Below are 22,931 nucleotides of genomic sequence, written 5' to 3'. Positions count from 1 at the left end.
CCTTGTTTTTCAAGGACCGTAACGCCCCTTTCACAGTAGTCGAAAGCCTTGGCTGCATCTCTCACTTTTCCTGCAACTCATCCCTCACACCCCACCCCCACAATAACAACAAATACAGAATTCCCCTCGTCCTCATGTACCACCCCACCAACCTCTGGATCCAACATATCATCCTCCGGCACTTCCACCATCTGCAATCCGATCCCACCACTGAAGACGTTTTTCCCTCCCCACCCTTATCTGCCTTCCGGAGGGACCACTCTCTCCGTGACTCCCCTGTCCACTCCACATTCCCCTCCAGCCCCACCACACCCGGCACTTTTCCCTGCAACTGCAAGAAGTGCCACACCTGCCCCTACACCTCCCCCACACACCCATCCCAGGCCCCAAGGAAACCTTTCACATCAAACAGATGTTCATCTGCACATCTGTTAATGTGGTATACAGTATTTGCTGTTACCGATGTGGCCTCCTCTACATTGGGGAAACCAAGCAGAGGCTTTGAGTCCACTTTGCAAAACACCTACGCTCGGTTCACTACAAACAACTGCACCTCCCAGTCGCAAATCACTCCAACTGCAACCCCCCCACATGTTGGACAACATGTCCATCCTGGGCCTCCGCCAGAGCCATAACGATGCCACCTGAAGGTTGCAGGAACAGCAACTCATATTCCGCTTGGGAACCCTACAGCCCAATGGTATCAATGTGGACTTCACAAGCTTCAAAATCTCCCCTCCTCTGGCCACATCCCAAAACCAGCCCAGCTCATCCCCACCTCCCTAACCTGTCCTTCCTCTCACCTATCCCCTCCTCCCACCTCAAGCCACACCCCCATTTCCTACCTACTAATCTCATCCCGCCCCCTTGACCTGTCCATCCTCCCTGGACTGACCTACCCCCACCCTAACTCCCCACCTACACTCACCTTTACTGGCTCCATCCCGATATCCTTGACCTGTCCATCTCCTCTCCGCCGATCCTCTCCTTTCTCCATCTTCCATTCGCCTCCCCCTCTCTCTCTATTTATTTCAGAATCCCCTTGCCCTCCCCTAGTTCTGAAGAAGGGTCCAGACCTGAAAAATCAGCTTTCCTGCTCGACTGATGCTGCTTGGCCTGTTGTGTTCATCCAGCTCTACAACTTGTTATCTCAGATTCTCCAGCTTCGGCAATTCCTACTATTTTGGAGTATAGGTTTACAGTTCCTTGAAGTTGGAATTGCAGGTATACAGGATAATGAAATAGATCCTTGGTAAGTTTGTCTTTGTTGATCAGTGCATTGAGTATAGGAGTTGGGAGGTCATGTTGCAGCTGTACAGGATACTAGTTTGGCCACTTTTGGAATATTGCCTTCAATTCTGGTCTGCCTACTCCAGGAAAGATGTTGTTTAACTTGAAATGGCTCAGAAAAGATTTACCAGGATGTTGCCAGGTTGGAGGGTCTGAGTTTTCGGGAGAGGCTATTTTTCTTGGAGTGTCGAAGGCTGAGGGGTAATTTTATACAGGTTTACAAAATCATGAGGGACATGGATAGGACTAATAGCCAATGTCTTTTCCACAGGGTAGAGGAGTCCAAAACTCGAGGGCATAAGTTTAAGATGAAGGGAAAGATTTAAAAGGGACCTAAGAGGTAACTTTTTCATGCAGAGGGTGATGAGTGGAAGGAATGATCTGCCAGAGGAAGTGGAGGAGGTAGGTACGATTACAATGTTTAAAAGGTATCTGGATGGGTGTGTGAATAGGAAGGATTTAGAGGGATATGGGCCAAATGCTGGCAAGTGGGGCTAGATTAATTTAGGATATCTGGTCAGCATAGACGAGTTGGACTAAGGAGTTTGTTTCTGTGCTGTACAGCTCCATGACTCTATCTTTCTCTAAATAAGAATACCAATCCTGTAGACAGTACTGCAGGATTGACTTGTAATAGAAAAAAGCAAAACAAGAGAAACATAGCCAGGTAACTGATGACACAAACACAAGAGGGTATGAGGTGAGGACAGGCTTCATCAGTGATTCCCCTGCAGTAGAATAGTTTGCCAGCATTTCCTGCAAGGGATCACATAAGATAAAGAGTGATTTCGACAAAGGTACCACTTTGTAATACCCCAGCCAGAATTACAGTGCCCAGAGATGAGACCCAGGTTGTTAAGTCATTTAATTCATCCTTTACATGAAAGGATGGAATAATGGAATAAGGCTGATGGTCACACTGCCCAGAGTTCAATCACTACAGGTCCTAACTGCAGAAACACTGGGAGGCCTGTCTTTCTCATTGTGACTGTAATACCACTCCATCCAAACAGATTCTTCAATTAAAGCTCAGATCTGCTTGCACAGTTAGGCAAACAAAATAAACCTAAATGTCTTCCAACAGAAATTGCTGTTTCTTTGTTCCATGAGTGAAGCTTAGAGCTTCTCAGCTCCCCTAGCCAATTCCACCATACAGTTAGACTAAAGATGATCGCTATTTCAGCTCCATTTATCCATTCTCTCAATATCAATACCCTTTAGAACCCAGCAATTCCAGCCTTGTCAATTTCAATAATCACAACAACTTGGAAAAGAGAGAACTTCAGACGTCCACCATAAAGAGAATCCTTATTTTGTTTCTGGATGGTTTAGTTTTACAGGAGAGGCAATGGCCTGGTGGTATTATTGTTGGACTGTTAATCCAGAAACCCAGATAATGTTCTGGGGACTCAGGTTTGAATCCTGCCATGGCAGATGGTGGAATCTGAATTCAATATAAAATCTGGAAATTAAGAATCAAATGATGACCATGAATCCATTGTCCATTGTCAATTGTCAGGGAAACACCCATCTGGTTCACTAATGCCCTTTAGGGAAGGAAACGGTCAGTAACTTCAGACCCACAGTGATGCGGTTGACTCTTAAATGCCTGATGGGCAATAAATGCTGCCTGGCCAGCAACACCCTCATCCCATGAATGAATAAAGAAAAAAACAGCTCTAACTTTCAGATTATGCCATTAATAGAGAAAATCCTGGATAGAGTGAGCAGACCAAGCAGATGTTATAATCCTCAGAGATAATGGGAACTGCAGATGCTGGAGAATCCAAGATAGCAAAGTGTGGAGCTGGATGAACACTGCAGGCCAAGCAGCATCTCAGGAGCACAAGATGTTATAAGCCTATCTGTTCTTTCTTACTTTCTCTTCAAAAACTAAAGTCTAACATTTATGTTTTAGAAAAAAAATTTCTATCCAGGAAGACTGGGATTCTGTGTGAGATTCATGATTCAATCAGCATTTCCTCCTATCGCTGGAGAGTCATTTTTAGACAGAGCAAGGCTCAGCACAGATCGGGAATACCCCTCACTGCAGAAAACCAACCAAAGCCAAGAGGGTGGTTAGCCCTATCACCACACAACAGCTACAAAACAGCCAGGAAGTAAAGTTACAATCTACAAGGGTAAAATGACGGATTGAACTTGTAAAGCCAAAAGCCACGGCCTTGTGTGAGGAGTCAGAGACATACTGTGCAGAAACAGACACTTCGGTCTAACACATCTGTGTCGGCCAGACATCCTAAACTGATCTAGTACTATTTGCCAGCATTTGGCTCATATCCCTCTAAAGCCTTCCTACTCATGTACTCAGAGTTCGCAGCTAGAGCTTGACCAGTGAGGTCAGAGAAAGGATTGCTCCCAGAGAGGAGACACACCATGGGTGCCCACTGCGTAGGGAACAATGGAGACACCATGTGAAGCACAGTAGAGAGAACTGTGAGTACAGCACTGGAAGGCCGTTTTCCGCAAGGAGCAGTACTGAGCGTGTTCGGTTGCTAGGGTACCATTTGCAGGCTCCCCAGAATAAGAAACCAACCTAACTCAGTAATTCTGTCAAAGGCTTCAGCTCTTCTCTTACCAAACTGTCATAGAGACAGAATCTTACAGCACGGAAACAGACCCTTTGATCCAACGAGTCCATGTCGAACATAATCCCAAACTAAACTAGTCCCACTTGCCTGCTCCTGGCCTATATCCCACCAAAACGTTTCCTTTCCACATATTTATCTAACTGTTATTTAAAAGTTGTAATTGTACCCACCCCCACCACTTCTTCAGGATGTTCATTCCACATGTGCACTATCCTCCGCGTAAAATATTTGCCCCTCATGTCCTTTTTAAACCTCACCCCTCTCATCTTAAAAACATGCCCACGATTCATGAAATCCCCTATCCTAGGGAAAAGACACCTATACCCGTCATGATTTTATAAACTTCTACAAGGTCACCTCTCAACCTCCTATGCTCCAGTGAATAAAGCCCAAGCCTATCCAGCTTTTCTTTATAACTTGAACTCTCCATTCCCAGCAACATCCAGATAAGCCTCTTCCGAACCCTCTCCAGCGTAATAATATCCTTCCTATCACTAGGCAACTAGAACGGGACACAGCACTCCAGAAGAGGCCCCACCAATCTCCTGTAGAACCTTAACACGACTCCTGTACTCAAAGGACTGAGCAACAAAGGCAAGTCTGCTAAATGCCTTTTTAACCACCCTGTCTATATGCGACACAAACTTCAAAGAATTATGTACCTGAATTCCTAGGTCCCTCTGTTCTACAACGCTATGCAAGGTCCTATCATTAATAGTGTAAGCCCTACCCCTGTTCGTTGCATCAAATTGCAACACCTCGCACTTATTCAGATTAAACTTCATCTGCTATTTTGCAGCCTGTTGACGCATTTGATCAAGTTCCCTCTGTAATCTTAGAAAACTTCTTCACTGCCTACCATGCCACACATTTTGGTGTTGTGTGCAAACTTACCAACCATGCCTTCAGAGCCGCTCTGGGGGCTTAGCACATTTGGAGGTTCAAACTGGTAGCCTGAGGTTCAAATACTCCGAGCCCAGCCTCGTGTCCTAGTACCTTTCTCTCTTTCTATCTTTAATATAATATCTAAACTCCATGGATAACCTTTTGTCTTGTCTGCCAGTATTGAGTGCCAGCTTGGGGGAAAAAAAAGAGAGGGATTTGGGGCTGAGATAATGGAAACTGCAGATGCTGGAGAATCTGAGATAACAAAGTGTGGAGCTGGATGAACACAGCAGGCCAAGCAGCATCAGAGGTCTAGGCCCGAAACGTCAGCTTTTGTGCTCCTAAGATGCTGCTTGGCCTGTTGTGTTCATCCAGCTCCACACTTTGTTATCGGGGATTTGGGGCTAATAGTTAGTTAGTGGATTTTGTATCATTTGCCAAGAATTTGTATCATTGCCATGCTTAAAATTAAGTAAATTAATTTTTGTTAGTACTGCACAGTTGTTCCTGTTTGACATAAAACAAACGGTGTCTGAAGCTATCATAGGAAGCACAATTATATTGAGAGATAGGAATATTGGAAGGAGTCATTGCTATAACTTCACAAAATTTCCCATTGTAGACCTGTGGTTCTCCATTTTGCGTTTGGCCACATGGTTGATTCAGTGTCTATGACACAAAAGAAGTGTTCAATCGGTCTTCAAGAATTACCTCTGTTTCTCTCTCCACAGATGCTGCCAGACCTGCTGTTTTTCTCCAGCATTTTCTCTGGTTTTTTCAGCATTATAGCATCTGCAGTATTTTTTGAAATTTTTTACAGGTTCTGCCCCTTGTTTGTGGAATTCCACCGTTAGAGAAAGTAGCTTCTCTGTATGTAATATACTTTCCTCCTGCATTTGATCTCCCAAAAAGCATCATGTCACACTTACTCAGATTTTTTTTGTATTTATTCATGGGATGTGGGCATTTTTGCCCATTCCTAATTACCAGGAGGAAGTTAAGATTCAACCTCATTAACGTCACATGTAAGCCAGACCAAGTAAGGATGGCAGTTTTCTTCCCTAGTGGACATTAGAGGATTCATGATCATCATCAGACTCAATTCCACATTTTTATTGAATTTTAGCTCTACCATCTGCTGTGGTGGGATTCGAATATCGCTCCCCAGGATACTATCTGGGTCTCTAGATTAACAGTCCAGTGCTAATATCGCCAAGCGATCACCACCCTCTAAAACTCCTTCTGCAGTTTCTCTGCCCAACTTTCCAACTGATCTATAAACTGCTGTATTATTCAATCCCTTCCTCACCATCTACAACTTCAGCAATTTTCACATCATCTGTAAACTTACTCATCAGACCACCTAGATTTTCATTCATATCTTTTATACATATTACAAACAGCAGCGGCTCCAGTACTGAACACCACCAGTCATAGACCTCCAGTCAGAAAAACATTCCTCCACAATTACCCTGTGTCTTCTATGGCCAAGCCAATTTAGTATCCAACTTAACAACTCACCATGGGTCCCATGTGACTTAATCTTCAAGACCAGCCTACCATGAGGGGCCTTGTCAAATGTTTTCATAAAACGTGTAGCAAAAGTTGCTTTAGTGTAGACAACATCCACTGCCCTGTCCTCATCACTCATCTGCATCATTTCCTCAGAAAATCCAATCAAATTTTTGATACAAGGAGTCCAACCCCCAAACAAAGCCGTGCTATATATCCCTAATAGTCCATTCTTTTCCATTTGCGAATAAATCCTGTCCCTAAAAATCTTCTCCAATAATTTCTCTGCAACTGCTATCTGGCTCACTGGTCTATGATTTCCTGGGTTCTCCCTGTTGACCCCTTAAACAAAAGGAACAAATGTGGCTCAAAAACAGAACGTGCTGGAAAAGCTCAGCAGGTCTGGCATCACCGGTGAAGAGTAAATCAGAGTTAATGTTTCGGGCCCATTGACCCTTCCTCAGAACTTCAAAAACTTTAATGATAATGGGAACTGCAGATGCTGGAGAATCCAAGATAATAAAGTGTGAAGCTGGATGAACACAGCAGGCCAAGCAGCATCTCAGGAGCACAAAAGCTGACGTTTCAGGCCTAGACCCTTCATCAGAGAGGGGGATGGGGTGAGGGTTATGGAATAAATGGGGAGAGAGGGGGAGGCGGACCGATGATGGAGAGAAAAGAAGATAGGTGGAGGGGAGAGTGTAGGTGGGGAGGTAGGGAGGGGATGGGTCAGTCCTGGGAAGATGGACAGGTCAAGGAGGTGGGATGAGGTTAGTAGGTAGGAAATGGAGGTGCGGCTTGAGGTGGGAGGAAGGGATGGGTGAGAGGAAGAACAGGTTAGGGAGGCAGACACAGGCTGGGCTGGTTTTGGGATGCAGTGGTGGGGGGGGAAGAGCTGGACTGGTTGTGTGGTGCAGTGGGGGGAGGGGACGAACTGGGCTGGTTTTGGGATGCAGTGGGGGAAGGGGAGATTTTGAAGCTGGTGAAGTCCACATTGATACGATTGGGCTGCAGGGTTCCCAAGCAGAATATGAGTTGCTGTTCCTGCAACCTTTGGGTGGCATCATTGTGGCACTGCAGGAGGCCCATGATGGACATGTCATCTAAAGAATGGGAGGGGGAGTTGAAATGGTTCGCGACTGGGAGGTGCAGTTGTTTGTTGCGAACCGAGCAGAGGTGTTCTGCAAAGCGGTCCCCAAGCCTCCGCTTGGTTTCCCCAATGTAGAGGAAGCCACACCGGGTACAACGGATACAGTATACCACATTGGCAGATGTGCAGGTGAACATCTGCTTAATATGGAAAGTCATCTTGGGGCCTGGGATAGGGGTGAGGGAGGTGGTGTGGGGACAAGTGTAGCACTTCCTGCGGTTGCAGGGGAAGGTGCTGGGTGTGGTGGGGTTGGAGGGCAGTGTGGAGCGAACAAGGGAGTCATGGAGAGAGTGGTCTCTCCAGAAAGCAGACAGGGGTGGGGATGGAAAAATGTCTTGGGGTGGGGTCAGATTGTAGATGGCGGAAGTGACCAGCCCAGCCTGTCTCTCCCTCCCTAACCTGTTCTTCCTCTCATCCATCCCTTCCTCCCACCCCAAGCCACACCTCCATTTCCTACCTACTAACCTCATCCCACCTCCTTGATCTGTCCTTCTTCCCTGGACTGACCTATCCCCTCCCCACCTCCCCACCTGTACTCTCCTCTCCACCTATCTTCTTTTCTCTCCATCTTCGGTCCGCCTCCCCCTCTCTCCCTATTTATTCCAGAACCCTCACCCCATCCTCCTCTCTGATGAAGGGTCTAGGCCCGAAACATCAGCTTTTGTGCTCCTGAGATGCTGCTTGGCCTGCTGTGTTCATCCAGCTTCACACTATTATCTTCAAAAATTTTAACTTTGGTTTTCTCTCCACATATGCTGCCAAACCTGCTGAGCTTTTCCAGCAACTTCTGTTTTTGTTCCTGATTTACAGCATCCACAGTTCCTTTGGTTTTTCATAAGTTTGGATGTTCTTTGGGGACCTTGCCTATGACTAAAGAGGTTACAAACATCTCTCTTAAAACCCCAGCAATTTCCTCCTTTGCCTGCCTCAGGATCCTGGGATCACTCCCATCAGGCACTGGGGACTTAACTACCTTAATGTTTTACAAATCAGCCAACAATCCCTCCTCCTTAATATCAAAACATCTCTCCCTAATCGTAGCATCATCAATGTGTTCTTCTCTGCTTAGTGCTGATGTTAAGAGCTCATTAAGGGTCTCTCCCACTTCCTCTGGTTCCACATGTAAATTTGCTCCTTTGTTCCCGAGTGGACCTACTTTTTCCTCTTGCTCCGCATATATATATAAAATTCCCTGGGGTTCTCCTTCATCCTATTTTCCATGGGCATCTTCTGATGCCTTTTATCCCTCCAAATTCTTTGTTTAAGTTCTTGCCTGCTTCCTTCATATTCCTCAAGGGCCTTGTCTGATTTCAGTTTCCTAAACCTTACAATATGCTTCACGTTTCTTGTTGGTTAGACATTCAATATCTCTTGTCATCTAGTGTTCCCCAATTTTGCCACTCTTTTCTGTCACCCTCCCAGGAATATGCTGGTCGTGAATGCCGATTGACTGAATCTTCAAACACTATCCATGGACTCGATCCATCTCAGTAATCACTGCACAGAGTAGATATAGAAGGAACAGTACAGCACAGGAATGGGCCTTTTGGCCCACCAAGGCTGTGATGACACATGATGTCTTTCTAAACTAAAAAACTTTTGCCTCTACACAGTCCATATTCCTCTCTTCCCTGCTTATTCATATGTCTGTCACGATGCCCCTTAAACATTGTTATTGTATCAGCCTCCACCACCTCCTCTGGCAGTGCATTCCAGGCACTTACCACACCCCTGTTACAAACGTGCCTCTCACATTTCCTTTGACCTCATCCACTTTTACCTTAAACTTACGTCTCCTTAAAATTGACATTTCTGCTCTGGGAAAAATCTGAGAGGATCCATTCTCTGGCTGGAGAATATGGAGCTAGAGAACGCACTCACAGGGTAAAAAGGTATGAGGACTGAGAGAAAAATATATTTGCTCATTTGGCAAGTTGAAGGATCTTGGCCCAAAATGACAGCTTTCCTGCTCCTCTGATGCTGCTAGGCCTGCTGTGTTCATCCAGCTCTACACCTTGTTATCTGCATATCTTTGGTGTTCACTATCCAAGAGAATTGCGGAACTTCAGTTACTTAATATGTTCAAGATTGAAATCAATATGTTGGACAGGAAAGGAATCAGGGGAAAAATGTATTAACACCTACCAGCAACATCCAGTCTTTTCTCCTACGCTTAGGACTCTTTGTCTTTGCTTCTCAAGCAACTTTACTATCTGTTCCACTTGTTCCTCCAAGCTCCTTTTTCTACAGCATAAAACTCATCATTTCTCCAAGATGAGCAAAATACTGTGTGAAATAACACCACAAAGGCTAGTATCCTATCACCAAGTCACCCTTTATTTACACATGCGTAGTACTTGACACTGCTCCAGCTCTCAAAGTGAGGAGAACCTCTGATACACCTGTTTATGTCAACCTGGTTGACCTCATTACAATCACTACGTTGTGGAGTCTAGAAATATATGAGAAAACAAACAGAAAATACTGAAGAAACTCAGCAGGTCTGGTATGAATCTATGTGGAGAGGCAATGTTTTGAGTCCGGTGACACTTCCTCAGAACAGATGGTGGCTGGGAAAACATCAGTTTATATGCAGAAAAGAGGGATGTTGGTGGGGTAGGGAGTAAATGATAGGATAGAGCCCAAAGAGAGAGAAAGACAGTTGGACAGACAAAGGAGTTGATAACTAACAGGCTGGGAGGGTGAACAGTTGTAAATGTGGACTGTTAGTGACTAACAACAGGGGGTGTGTAATGGCAGGCTATGTGGTAACAAGGCCTAGTGTGGGAGAGGGGGCTGGGACATGGGAGAATTTCGGCTGTGGAGAGGCAAATAGCCAAAGTTTTGAGTCTGATGTGACTCTTCTTTCGAATCTATTCAGTTCTCCAGCGCTTTCTGATTTAATAATCAGATCTCCAGCATCCACAGTACTAGATTCAAGCGTGATTGGTATAGGTTGGGAAAGAGGAGTTAGGCACATATGCTTGCTATAATATTGGCGTTGGGTGAAGCAGATTTAGAAGTATTCAGATGTGCACTTGAGATGTCAAGGCGTTCAAGGCTATGGGCCAAATGCTGGAAAATGGGATTAGAATAGTTAGATAATGGAGCTGGATGAACACAGCAGGCCAAGCAACATCTCAGGAGCACAAAAGCTGATGTTTCGGGCCTAGACCCTTCATCAGAGAGGGGGATGGGGAGAGGGAACTGGAATAAATAGGGAGAGAGGGGGAGGCGGACCGAAGATGGAGAGAAAACAAGACAGGTAGAGAGGAGAGTATAGGTGGGGAGGTAGGGAGGGGATAGGTCAGTCCAGGGAAGATGGACAGGTCAAGGAGGCTGGATGAGGTGGTAGGTAGGAAATGGAGATGCGGCTTGAGGTGGGAGGAAGGGATGGTGAGAGGAAGAACAGGTTAGGGAAGCAGAGACAGGCTGGGCTGGTTTTGGGATGCAGTGGGGGGAGGGGACGAGTTGGGCTGGTTTTGTGATGCAGTGCGGGGAGGGGAAGAACTGGGCTGGTTTTGGGATGCAGTAGGGGGAAGGGGAGATTTTGAAGCTTGTGAAGTCCACGTTGATACCATTGGGCTGCAGGGTTCCCAAACGGAATATGAGTTGCTGTTCCTGCAACCTTCGGGTGGCATCATTGTGGCACTGCAGTAGGCCCATGATGGCCATGTCGTCTGAAGAATGGGAGGGGGAGTTGAAATGGTTCGCGACTGGGAGGTGCAGTTGTTTGTTGCGAACCGAGCAGAGGTGTTCTGCAAAGCGGTCCCCAAGCCTCTGCTTGGTTTCCCCAATGTAGAGGAAGCCACGCCAGGTACAATGGATACAATATACCACATTCACAGATGTGCAGGTGAACATCTGTTTGATATGGAAGGTCATCCTGGGGCCTGGGAGAATAGTTAGATGATTGTTTTTGACTGGCATAAATGTGATGGACTGAATGGTCTTTTTCTCTGCTGTAGATCTCCATGACTTTGTGTCAGATTCAAGGGATGAATGATCCATTCCTATTTCTATTTGTTATGCTGTGCTCAAATACATTGCAAGATGATCTCCAAATGATTACATTTTTATCATTGCCTTCTGCATAACTTTAACAAATGCTTTTTGGAATGCCAATCTTGTCAACATGCATTGACTCTCTTCTTATCAATCATGATTAAAGATTTCAATTAGATTATTCAGATATGGCCAAGTCTTCACAAATCAGCACAAAGAACCATTGCTCTCGACATTATGATTGCAAAAGCAAACTATCACAATTAACTCAGGTCTTAAATTTTCCGTGAAGATATTTCAGAAGTAACATGCAATTTTATAGTTTTTACTACTTGACGCCAATCATCTTTCCACGGTACATTTACATTCTGGTTATTCGGCAGTCAGGATCATTGTAATAAAACCCTGCGAGAGTCATTTGGTCTGCTCAGAAACAAAGCATTTTATCGATTCATAGATTCACAAGTGTTACAGTACAGAAGGAAACCATTCAGCCCATCATGTCCACTCAGGTCAACAAAGGCAGCATTAATTTTTTAGCGCTTGGCCTGTAGCCTCGAGGCTAAATACTGCTGAGATGTTATGAGAGTTTCTCACTCAACCCCATATCCAGCAATGAGTTTTAAACTCCTATCATTTTTGGATGAAAGAATTTCTCTTCAACTCTCCTCAACCTTCTACCTCGTTCCTTAAATTTCTGCCCTCAGTTACTGGCAATTCTGTAAATGGAAGAAATACCTTGGCATCCATGCCCCTCAATCTTATACACTTCCATGATGCTCCCTTGAAATCTTCACTGATCCAAGAAAACATCCTCAACCTCCAACATTTTCTCATAGCTCAGACCCTCCAGCACAAGAAGGATCTTTGACATCCCCTCTGCATCCTCTTGTGCACAATCACATCCTCGGTATATTGTGATGGACATAGCCGTCTATAATACTAAATAAAAACCCTGCTCCCTGGCCAACATCTCAGTCTCTGACTTGCTGCAGTGTTCCAGCTAAACCCAATGCAAGCTGGAGGAACAACATCTCATTTTCCACTCAGGGACTTTACAGCCCTTCAGACTCAATATTAAGTTCAAACATTTTACAGCCTAAATTCTCCCATGTCCCAGTCCCCTCTCCCACATCAGGGCTTGTTACCACACAGCCTGCCATTACACACCCCATGTTGTTAGTCACTGACAGCCCACATTAACAACTGTTCACCCTCCCAGCCTGTTAGTTATCAACTCCTTTGTCTGTCCAACTGTCTTTCTCTCTCTTTGGGCTCTATCCTATCATTTACTCCCTACCCCACCAACATCCCTATTTTCTGCATATAAACTGATGTTTTCCCAGCCACCATCTGTTCTGAGGAAGTGTCGCCAGACTCAAAACATTAACTCTGTTTTTTCCTTCACAGATGCTGCCAGATCTGCTGAGCTTTTCCTGAAACTTTGTTTTTGTTCCAGTCTATGATACTCCAGTTGTGCCCTAATCAGTATTGTATACAGTTCGAGCATAATCTCCTTGCCCTTTTTTCCCCTTTGGCCTTGTCTAGTAAAATAAAATATCTCATATACTGCTTTAAATATATTATGAATCAGACTGAACACCTTCAAAATATGATAAGAAAATAGTGCAGACCCCAACCTTTTCTTATTTAGAAAGGTATGTGTGAGGTATTGCATTTCAGGTGTAATTTGATTGGTCAAACTATTGACTTTAAGCAAAACATGCTTTAATTTTACACTATGATTAAAATACAGCCAAAATAAACATTGATAAGGATTGGCTTAACTGGAACTCTATTGTAATGCTTAACAAAATAAAAATATATTAACTACTACTAATTAACTGTTCCAATATAATAACATCCCACTAACACACCCTTGGCAAAGGCAAATTCAATAAAATAGATGGTCTTGGAGCTGGAATAGAGCCCCACCTTTTAGCTGTAACAGAAACAGGGATAAAAGCTTTCACATCCAGCTCCAAGATCCCAACAACTGCAGAACGCTAAAGCTAAAAATCCTGGTTCTGTGGGAGTTTGACCCCACCCATTCAGGCTGCTTCCACCGTTCCAACTTTTAAAATCTCCAATGCCTCACAAGATGTTGACTCTATTGTTTTTGGAGCAGACTGCACAACACTGTCTCAAATTTTTTTCATACTATGACCAAGACAAAATACACCTCTTAAAGTGATAGCATCATCATAACTACATGATCTACTTGAACTATGACCCACAGGGATCTATGGATATGCACATCAATTTCTCTGTCTTCAGTACTTTCCAGGGTCCTACCATCCATAGTGTAATCTCTTTCTTTGCATACTCCCCAAGTGCATTACCTCACATTTTTCCAGGTTGAATTCCATTTGCCACCACTCTGCCCCCGACCAGTCCATTGATATCATCTTGATGTTTACTGCTCTCATCCTCATTATTTACCATGCTGCTAATTTTGAAGCCATCCATGACGTTCTTGAGATTTATATCCAAATCATTAATGTACCCCAAAAACAGCAAGGGCCCCAGCACAAAACCCTCTGAGAAAACAAACCTCCATCACCTTCCTCTTACTTCCTCTGACCCATGTTTGGATCCGATATGTCACTACCCTGAATACCATGAACTCTTACTTTTTCTGACTAATCTGCTGCAAGGGGCCTTCTCCAAAACTTTGCTAAACCCATTTAAACCTAATCAAAATTGTTATCATTATCAAGCATCTTGGTTACCTCTTCAAAATAAATCACATTTGTCAAATGTAACTTTTCCTTAACAGATGCAACAGCCCTAATATCTCCTTCCTTGCCTCGTTCAACAGCATCTTATCTGGGCCTGTGGGCTTTGCCACCTTTAAGGAAGCTAAATCTGTGCTAACTCCTCTCTCTCTCTCTATGGTAATTTCTTCAAATATTTCACAGTCCACCATCCTGATGTCTACATTCTGTATCATCTTTTTCCATTCTGAAGACTGATGCAATATATGCATTGAGTGTTATGTCTGCATCTTCCATGTCCATACAGATTCCCTCTATCATCCCTCATGGGCGCTAATCATTTCTAAGTTATTCTTACTACTAAGTACAAAAACCCCTTAGTCCTGCATTGTCCCCATTCTCCTAGTTGTCCCCTTATCTGCTGTGCCTGAACTTGGGTTCCTGGTCCTTTTCCATACTCTGTTTGATTACTTGCTCTGGAAACTTTAATAACTTCTCCTGAGCACTCCCCTTCCCTTTAACTAGTTTAAACTCCTTATGACTATCCTATTTAATCTCTCCATCAGGATTCTGGTCTCAGTTTGGTTCCGGTGGAGCCCATCCTGACAGTACAGTTCCCTCCTGTCCCAATACTGTTGCCAATGTCCCACGAGATGGAACCCGTCTTTCCTACACTACTCCTTTAGCCATATGTTTAAGTTTTCTAATCTTCTTATTTCTTTGTAAATTTGCCCATGGCTCAGCTAATAATTCAGAGATTACAAGTCTTGAGATTTTTTAAAATTATGTTCCCAATTTTTGAAATTTCCCAATTAGGACCCTTTGCCTACTCTTGCCTATGTTGTTTATTTTTTCTTTAGTCATTCACAGGGCCACTGTCAACAGGGCCCTCAATCGGGTCCAACCCCTCTCTCGCACTTCCGCCCTCACCCCTTTTCTTCCCTCCCACCACAGCGACATGGTTCCCCTTTCCTTACCTACTGTCACACAAGCATCCACATCGAGATCATCAGTCACTACTTCTACCGCCTCCAGCAAGATGTTACCACTAGGCATGGATTGTTCCCTCTGGAACACCCTGATCCACTCTTCCTTCGCTCCCAACACAACCCTCGCCTCCTGCAAAGCCTCACGGCACCTTTCCCTGCAACCACCATAGGTGTAACACTTGTCCATTTACTTCCTCCCTCCCCAGTATCCAAGGGCCCAAACATATCTTCCACGTGAAGCAGCACTTCACCTGCACTTCCCACAATCTAGTCTACTGCATACACTGCTCACAATGTGGTCTCCTCGACATAGGCTGGGTGACCGCTTCACAGAATATCTACGTTCTGTCTGCAAAAAAGACCCTTAGCTTCCAGTTGCCTGCCACTTTAACACACCACCCTGTTCCCAGGCCAACATCTCTGTCTCAAGCTTGCTGCAGTGTTCCAGCGAAGCTCAGCACAAGCTGGGAGAATAACACCTCATTTTCTGTTTGCGGATTCTGCAACCCTCTGGACTCAATATGTGGTTCAATAATTTTAGGCCTTGAACTCTCCCATGTCCTAGTCCCCTACCCCACACACCAGGTCTTGTTATCACATAGTCTGCCATAACACACTACCTACTTTTAGCCACTAACAGTCTCCATTAACAGCTATTCACCCTCCTAGATGGATTGTTATCTACTCCTTTGTCTGCCCAACTGCTCTTCTCTCTCTTTGGGCTCTATCTCCACCTATCGTTTATTCTTTATTCCCTCCCCCCACCCTATCTTATGTATATGAACCAACATTTTCCTAGCTACCATCAGTTCTGAGGAAGGGCCAGCAGACCTGAAATGTTAACTGTGATTCCTCTTTACAGATGCTGCCAGATCTGCAAATTCTGTTTTTGTTTACATGGGGCTCTCAATCCTTCTCAAAAAGGATGCTATCAGTTCCCCTGATTATAGAAGACCCTCTCACTATCACTCTCCAGTGTGCTTCCTCCATTTGAATGACTTTCTGGCCCACATTGCTGTGGCCTGCTTGACTATACGCCCTGCAGACCTTTTCCTCAGCACTACACGAGTAGCTCAGACATGTCGGACAAGCTCAAGAGCTGAGAGGCCTCCAATTCTATGTTCAGGATTCTTTTACCTGTCTCACTTGTTGTCACATCCTCCTGTCCCTGACCCAGTGACCAAATTTGAAATACTTAAAGTACAGGGTTTAACTGACTGGAACACAGCATCAATGTAAATCTCCCCCTCTCAGATGTGCCGCAGTGTCTGCAGCTCGGATTCCGGTCCATCGACTCTGAGCCAAGGTCCCTTGAGCTGCAGACCCTTAGTGTGGATGTGATCATAATGGTTCACAATGGGATTCACTAGCTCCCACATCATGCAAGAACTACATATCGCCTGCACTGCCTTTTCTTACAGTTTATTACATTTTATTAATCACTAAAATATATTAGTCTTGGATGGTCCCTAAATTATTGTACTCCTTTCTGAATCTACTACTTTTTAAGGCTAGTTCATGATGTAAGCCTCTTATTAGCCATTAGCCATTTGGATCGCAGATTCTCTGTGCTATCACTTTCTAAAAGAAATGAAGAAAAATGCAGACAATGGAATAACCAAAATCCCTACGTTTAATTAGTACTCGCCACCGCCCTTTACACTTTCCACTGTTTCAACTATTCACTGCAACAGAGCATTCAACCTACTCGACAAATCACCTTGTAAAATACATTTCTCGGAAACTCTGTCTGCACTCTCAATGTATTTTAAATTGATGATTCCCCAAGCAGCTGAATTATTCCTTCCCTATCCACCACCACAACTCCTCATAATTTTATAAAATTTAATTAAGGTTCGCCTTCACTGGTCCGGTTAGTCCCTGTTGCTCAGAGTTTTTCCTCATAATTTTGGATTCCTCTGCTTATTAGCACCACAATTAATCCACACAGTCTGCTCTCCTTGGCTTTGCTGAATTGAATCATAAATTAGTCAGAAAACAGGAGGAGGCTTTTTGAGCCATCATGTCTGTGCTGGCTGTCTGCAAGAGGCACTCACCTAATGTCACTCCTAGCCCTTTCCCTTTAGTCACGTACATTGTCTCATTCACCTGATTATCCATTTCTCCATTTAAAGCCATGATCACGTCCGCCACCCATTTAAAGCAGTGTATTCCACAGCCAAACTACTCGCAGAGTATAGGGATTTTCTTCATCTGTATTTTGCTTCTTTCCCATGAACGTAATACACTGATGTCCTCTGGCTCTCAACACTTTCACCAATGGGAACAGTTTCACTCTTATCTACTCCATTTGAACTCCACATGATTTTGAAAATCTTGGTCAAATCTACTCTTAAACTTCTCTTCTCCATGGTAGACAGTTGTAGCTTCTCCAACCCATCATGTAACAGAAGTCCCTCATCCCTGGAACCATTCTGGCAATCTTTTTCTGCATCACCGCCTAAAAATTCCATACTCTCCCAAAACTTCTTGCATTTGTACTCAGTGTCTCCATTTATAAAGCTCAGAATCCCATGTGCCTTTTTAACCACTTTGCTAACCTGCAGTGCAAGCTTCGTTAAATTGTACATGTACATCACTGTTCCTGCAACTATTTGAATTGTAACCTCTATTTTATATTGTGTTTTCCTACCAAAAACTATTACATCACGTACCTCTGCATTAAGTCTGATCTGTCACGTGTCTGACCTGTTCACCAATCTGTCTATGTGAGTGATAATGGGAATTGCAGATGCTGGAGAATCCAAGATAACGAAATGTGAGGCTGGATGAACACAGCAGGCCAAGCAGCATCTCAGGAGCACAAAAGCTCCAAGTTAACGAAATGTAAAGCTGGATGAACACAGCAGACCCAGAAGCATCTCAGGAACACAAAAGCTGTCTATGTCCTTTTGAAGACTCATTATCCTTCTCACGCTTCACAATATTTCCAAGTTTTACATATTGTGCAAATTTTGAAACTGTCATCCATATACTTGAGGTTATTAGTATATGTCAACAAAACTGTGGCCCTAACTCTGCCTCCTGCAGAACTCCAAAGCATGCCTTCATCTGGTTCAAAATACAACCATTCACCATGGCTAAGTTTCCTCAATCTCAAGCCAATTTTGTACTCATGCTGTCGTTGTCACTTATGTAATCTTGCTGGCAAGCCTGTTGTGAGGCAGCTTCTCTAAAGCTACTTGGCAATCCATGTTACCGCATCAACCACATTATCCATATTGACCTTCTTTTGTTAAGTTATCAAAAAACTCAATCAAATTCATTAAACTTTACTTGTCTTTAATACAATTATGCTGACTTCCCTTACTTAATTCACATTCAGTCCAAACAACTGTTACTTTTGTCCAGATTATCAAAAATCAAAGCTTTCCCAACAATGAGGTACAACATAGTGGCTTGGAACTTGCTACCACAACAGGCGGTTGAGGTGCACATTATGGATTAATTTACTGCAAAGTTAGACAAACACAAGAAATAAATAGAAGGATAGTGAGAGATTAAGAGGCTGTAGAAAGAACTCATGCAAACTCCAACACAGATCACTTTAGTTGAATAACTAGTTCTCTACTGTCAAATAGCATATAATCACAGTCCACCTCACTGCACCTCCCAAAATATAAATTCGTTTAGGTGTATATTATTAGAGGAAATAAATTATAACCAACAGTTAGCCATGAGTTAATTCAGACGGGTGAAGGTATCCAATAACAAACCACAAATCAATTGATTGATACCATTAGCCATTGCACCATCAAATCTGATGATCATCAACTGATGAGCCACTATAGAGCAGACTGAGAGGATGGGGGTAACAGTCTAGCTGTGACAACTATTACTCCCAGGCTGTTACAGGCAAGGCTCACATGACAGTGGCATTCATGCATCACCAGTATGGCAGGCATCAGCTACTCCCAGGAAAAGCGTACACTGGTCCTATAAATAATCAGAGTCAGCTGAAAGGGACTGAAAGGTAGTGGTGTTTCTGAGTGCAGAAGGAGGAGGAAGAGGATTTGTTTAATGGTAAAGGTACAAGCTATAGGGACTGGATGGCATTTGAAACAATGGCCATCAGCTGCTCACAGCAGGACTGGGATGAATGGCCCTGCTCTGTTTTCACTTCACATTTGGGAAAGTCAACATTCTGTTCTTTATTTAGCAGTAGTTTCTGCTCACCTCTTGAAGAACTCCTGTCATCATCAATTTTACATTCAAGAGACGAAATATGAGAAATGGGTCTAAAACTGGCGTTAGGCCCTGGATTTAGTTGGAAAATCAGCCTGGTGCTGGGTTCAACTATGTACCCTGACAAATCCAGGGGTTCCTATCCACCCTTACTTCCTCAAAACAGAATGAACATGTACACACTTTATTGTAACCTCCTATGCTAACTTAGGCTCTTCGCAGGCACAGTATGATCCAATTTGTACTTTGCTGATAATACAATGACAGGATTCCTTGGCAGCATGGCCCTTAGAACATAGAACATAGAACAGTACAGCACAGAACAGGCCCTTCAGCCCACAATGTTGTGCCGACCATTGATCCTCATGGATGCACCCTCAAATTTCTGTGACCATATGCATGTCCAGCAGTCTCTTAAATGACCCCAATGACCTTGCTTCCACAACTGCTGCTGGCAACGCATTCCATGCTCTCACAACTCTCTGCGTAAAGAACCTGCCTCTGACATCCCCTCTATACTTTCCACCAACCAGCTTAAAACTATGACCCCTCGTGCTAGCCATTTCTGCCCTGGGAAATAGTCTCTGGCTATCGACTCTATCTATGCCTCTCATTATCTTGTATACCTCAATTAGGTCCCCTCTCCTCCTCCTTTTCTCCAATGAAAAGAGACCGAGCTCAGTCAACCTCTCTTCATAAGATAAGCCCTCCAGTCCAGGCAGCATCCTGGTAAACCTCCTCTGAACCCTCTCCAAAGCATCCACATCTTTCCTATAATAGGGCGCCCTGAGTTAAAAAGCACTTGGCTGCAAAATAAACACGATATTTTATTCCAGCTCCCTCTCCCCATCCCCCTCTCTGATGAAGGGTCTAGGCCCGAAACGTCAGCTTTTGTGCTCCTGAGATGCTGCTTGGCCTGCTGTGTTCAACCAGCCTCACATTTTATTATCTTGGAATTCTCCAGCATCTGCAGTTCCCATTATCTCTCTACGATATGTGGTGTTACTTGATTAGACAGTCCATAAACTTACCCAAACGGCCTTTCAAATCATTTCAGCTCCATTGTTGTGTTTCAGAATAATCAGGAGCCAGTAAGGCATGTATTTGGAGCTATCCATCTGACAACAAAGTCTGAAACACTGTTTCGTGCTCATTAATTATTGTTTTCAAGAAGGTTAGTTTGGAAAGCCTGAAGAGCAGAAATTTACATCATTAATTTGAGAGACTGCCACAGACCAATGATCATCAGCATCTCCAGAGATTCAGCTAGGCATCAACTTTCCTGCACATTACACCCTCTCAAGTCTACCTTCTGGGGAGGGGGCTGCCCCAGTTCAGAGACTTTCCCACCTCACCCACTGATGTTTATCTCACTAACCAGCCAGCACCCGATGCACTAGCGTGGGACAGAGGAACCGCTCCACTTCTGCAACTAGATGTGCTGGCGTAACTCAATGCGATCAGGCAAGAATCGAAAAGAATGAAAGCGCGGGGGAGACAGGGAGTGAGAGCGAGAGACAGGAGGCGATACACCTGTGCCTAAAGAAACATTTGGTCATTCATTACATACGGCCAATGCAGCAACCGAAACGGGACAAACCAGGGGAGCTCAGCAAAATCATTTATTTAATTTAAAAGAAAGATCAGGGGCAGATGAAACCCTAAACCTTAAAATTAACCCTTAAACAGCCCCATTGACAATAACAGCAGAGCTCTATGAGACTGGGTTGCGGCTCTATTGAAATGACTACGACAAAGAAGCCACATTATTTATTCAGCCATCCCACAGACTGGACCTCACATCTGTTCGGCATGTTATTCTGATCTGATTTTACAAAGTGTCCTGTTCGCCCGAAAACTCGTTTTACTGCAAAAACGCTCCCTTGCTTGAACCAATCATTTGTCTCAATACAAATAATCATCTCCATCAGCAAAACGCTTTTAGTTGCTGATCTTCACAAACACCTTCAGAGACACAAACAGAGAAGAGTTAGCCGGTGAGATTTCATGGTTTTTGTTGTCTTTGAGAGTAACATTGTCACTTTCTGCCTTTTATGCTGCAGTGAAGCCAGGCAGGAGCCGGTTCTCAGCAGCAAGGTTGAAGTGAGTACTGTATACTGCAGTCTCCTCCTTTCTCTAATTCCCCATGTTCTATCTTCAATAATGCAGGAACAGGAACATTCCAGAAACGGCAAATCTCTCAGATAAAAATAACCCTTACCTTTGTTGTCCATCTGGGTGGCGGCAGATCTCCGGGCAGTCTAAGGGGCGAGAGTGAGAGAGCTGTTTTTTTTTGGCTATGATGCGGGTCCCGCGTCTCTGTCCTTTCTGAAAGCACTAATGCACCAGCAGCGCTCCAACACTGAGCGTCAGTTTAAAGGGACAGAGGGTCTGTCTGCGGAGCTGACCGAAATGCTAGCTCACAGTCACATAGCCACGGGACACCGCCTCAACACGTACAGCAGAGGCCTTGAACTGATATTATTGGCCATTAAGTAAATCGGTTTATTGATTCGGAAACTTGCATTGAAAGATTATGTAACACTCCCCGCCCCCTGACTCCAACACGTCAGTTTGGAGTGATCGAGGGGTTAAGTTGGAAGAACAGTGTGTAAAGAGTTATCTACCCTCTCAAAGCCGCAGTCTACACGCTGATAATCGAGGGGTTTTTTTTGAGCCAGGCTCATTAACACACAAACTAATCAAAGTCCCTTGTCCAGACAGGGCCAGTGATGAGTTAATTTGCAACTCCCATTACCCTCACTGCTCTGTCTCTACATTACTTCAGCGATCTTGCCAAAGACCATCTGAATGATCTGACGCCATTGCCTTTTTGCATGTACAATCTGGTCACCCTGGAATACTGCCTGGTCCCATCTCCCCTGACACGGATTCCAAACCCACCTCCCCAACTGACAAAATCCTTCATTGCTCCTTAAGAAGGTGGAGGTGGAATTTCATCTTGAACCACAGTCATCCAAGTGATAAATGTGTTCCCACTGACTTCTAATCTGGGAATTCCAGTGTTTTGAGTCAGTGAGGATGATGAGTTGGTGCCATGTGTCGGAGTTAGGATGCTGTATGTGTTTTGAAAGGGATCCTGGTGTTCTCATACTCCTGATGTTCTAGACCTTCTTGGTGTTGGTAGTTTGAATTTAGAAGGTGCTATTGAAGAAGTTTTGTTGAGTTTCTGTACTACATCTTGTGGATGGTACACACCTCACCCTGTGCTAAAGGGGGTATATGTTGAAGGAGATAGGTGAGGTGCCTAATAAGAGAGATGCTGCCTATGATGCCATCATGCCAAGAACTATCAATAATATGGCTACCCTCTTATACCGTGCAAAATAAATTGCCCTGTTTATGTTTAAGAAGTTTTAAGACTGCCTAAAACTATCCATAATCCATCCCATCACAGTCATAAACACACATGGTTAAGTCCATCCGAGACAGGAGGTGACATCTGATTGTGTGTATCTTTGGAAAGCCGATAGCAGGTGATTTTAAGGCATACCATCTTCTTTGATATTTTGTTTCCTCTTTTCATGAAGCACTGGGTTACATTGAT

General features: G+C 44.2%; 1 protein-coding gene across 1 annotated transcript in view; it reads right to left on the bottom strand.

Annotated features, from left to right (window-relative positions):
- The window catches only part of fgf12a (fibroblast growth factor 12a), a 309,702-nt gene extending 287,983 nt beyond the window's left edge, over positions 1–21,719 (bottom strand). The window contains exon 1 of the mRNA XM_048542644.2: positions 21,585–21,719. Within this exon, the coding sequence (XP_048398601.1) occupies positions 21,585–21,597 (13 nt within the window). The 5' untranslated portion in view covers positions 21,598–21,719. The remainder of the gene's footprint in view (positions 1–21,584) is intronic.
- Between the last annotated feature and the right edge of the window lie 1,212 nt (positions 21,720–22,931).

Source organism: Stegostoma tigrinum, chromosome 14 (genome assembly GCF_030684315.1).
Source record: "Stegostoma tigrinum isolate sSteTig4 chromosome 14, sSteTig4.hap1, whole genome shotgun sequence".
NCBI classification, from domain to species: Eukaryota; Metazoa; Chordata; class Chondrichthyes; order Orectolobiformes; family Stegostomatidae; genus Stegostoma; species Stegostoma tigrinum.
Note: the sequence above shows the minus strand (reverse complement) of the source record. Positions and strands in the feature narration are given on the sequence as shown.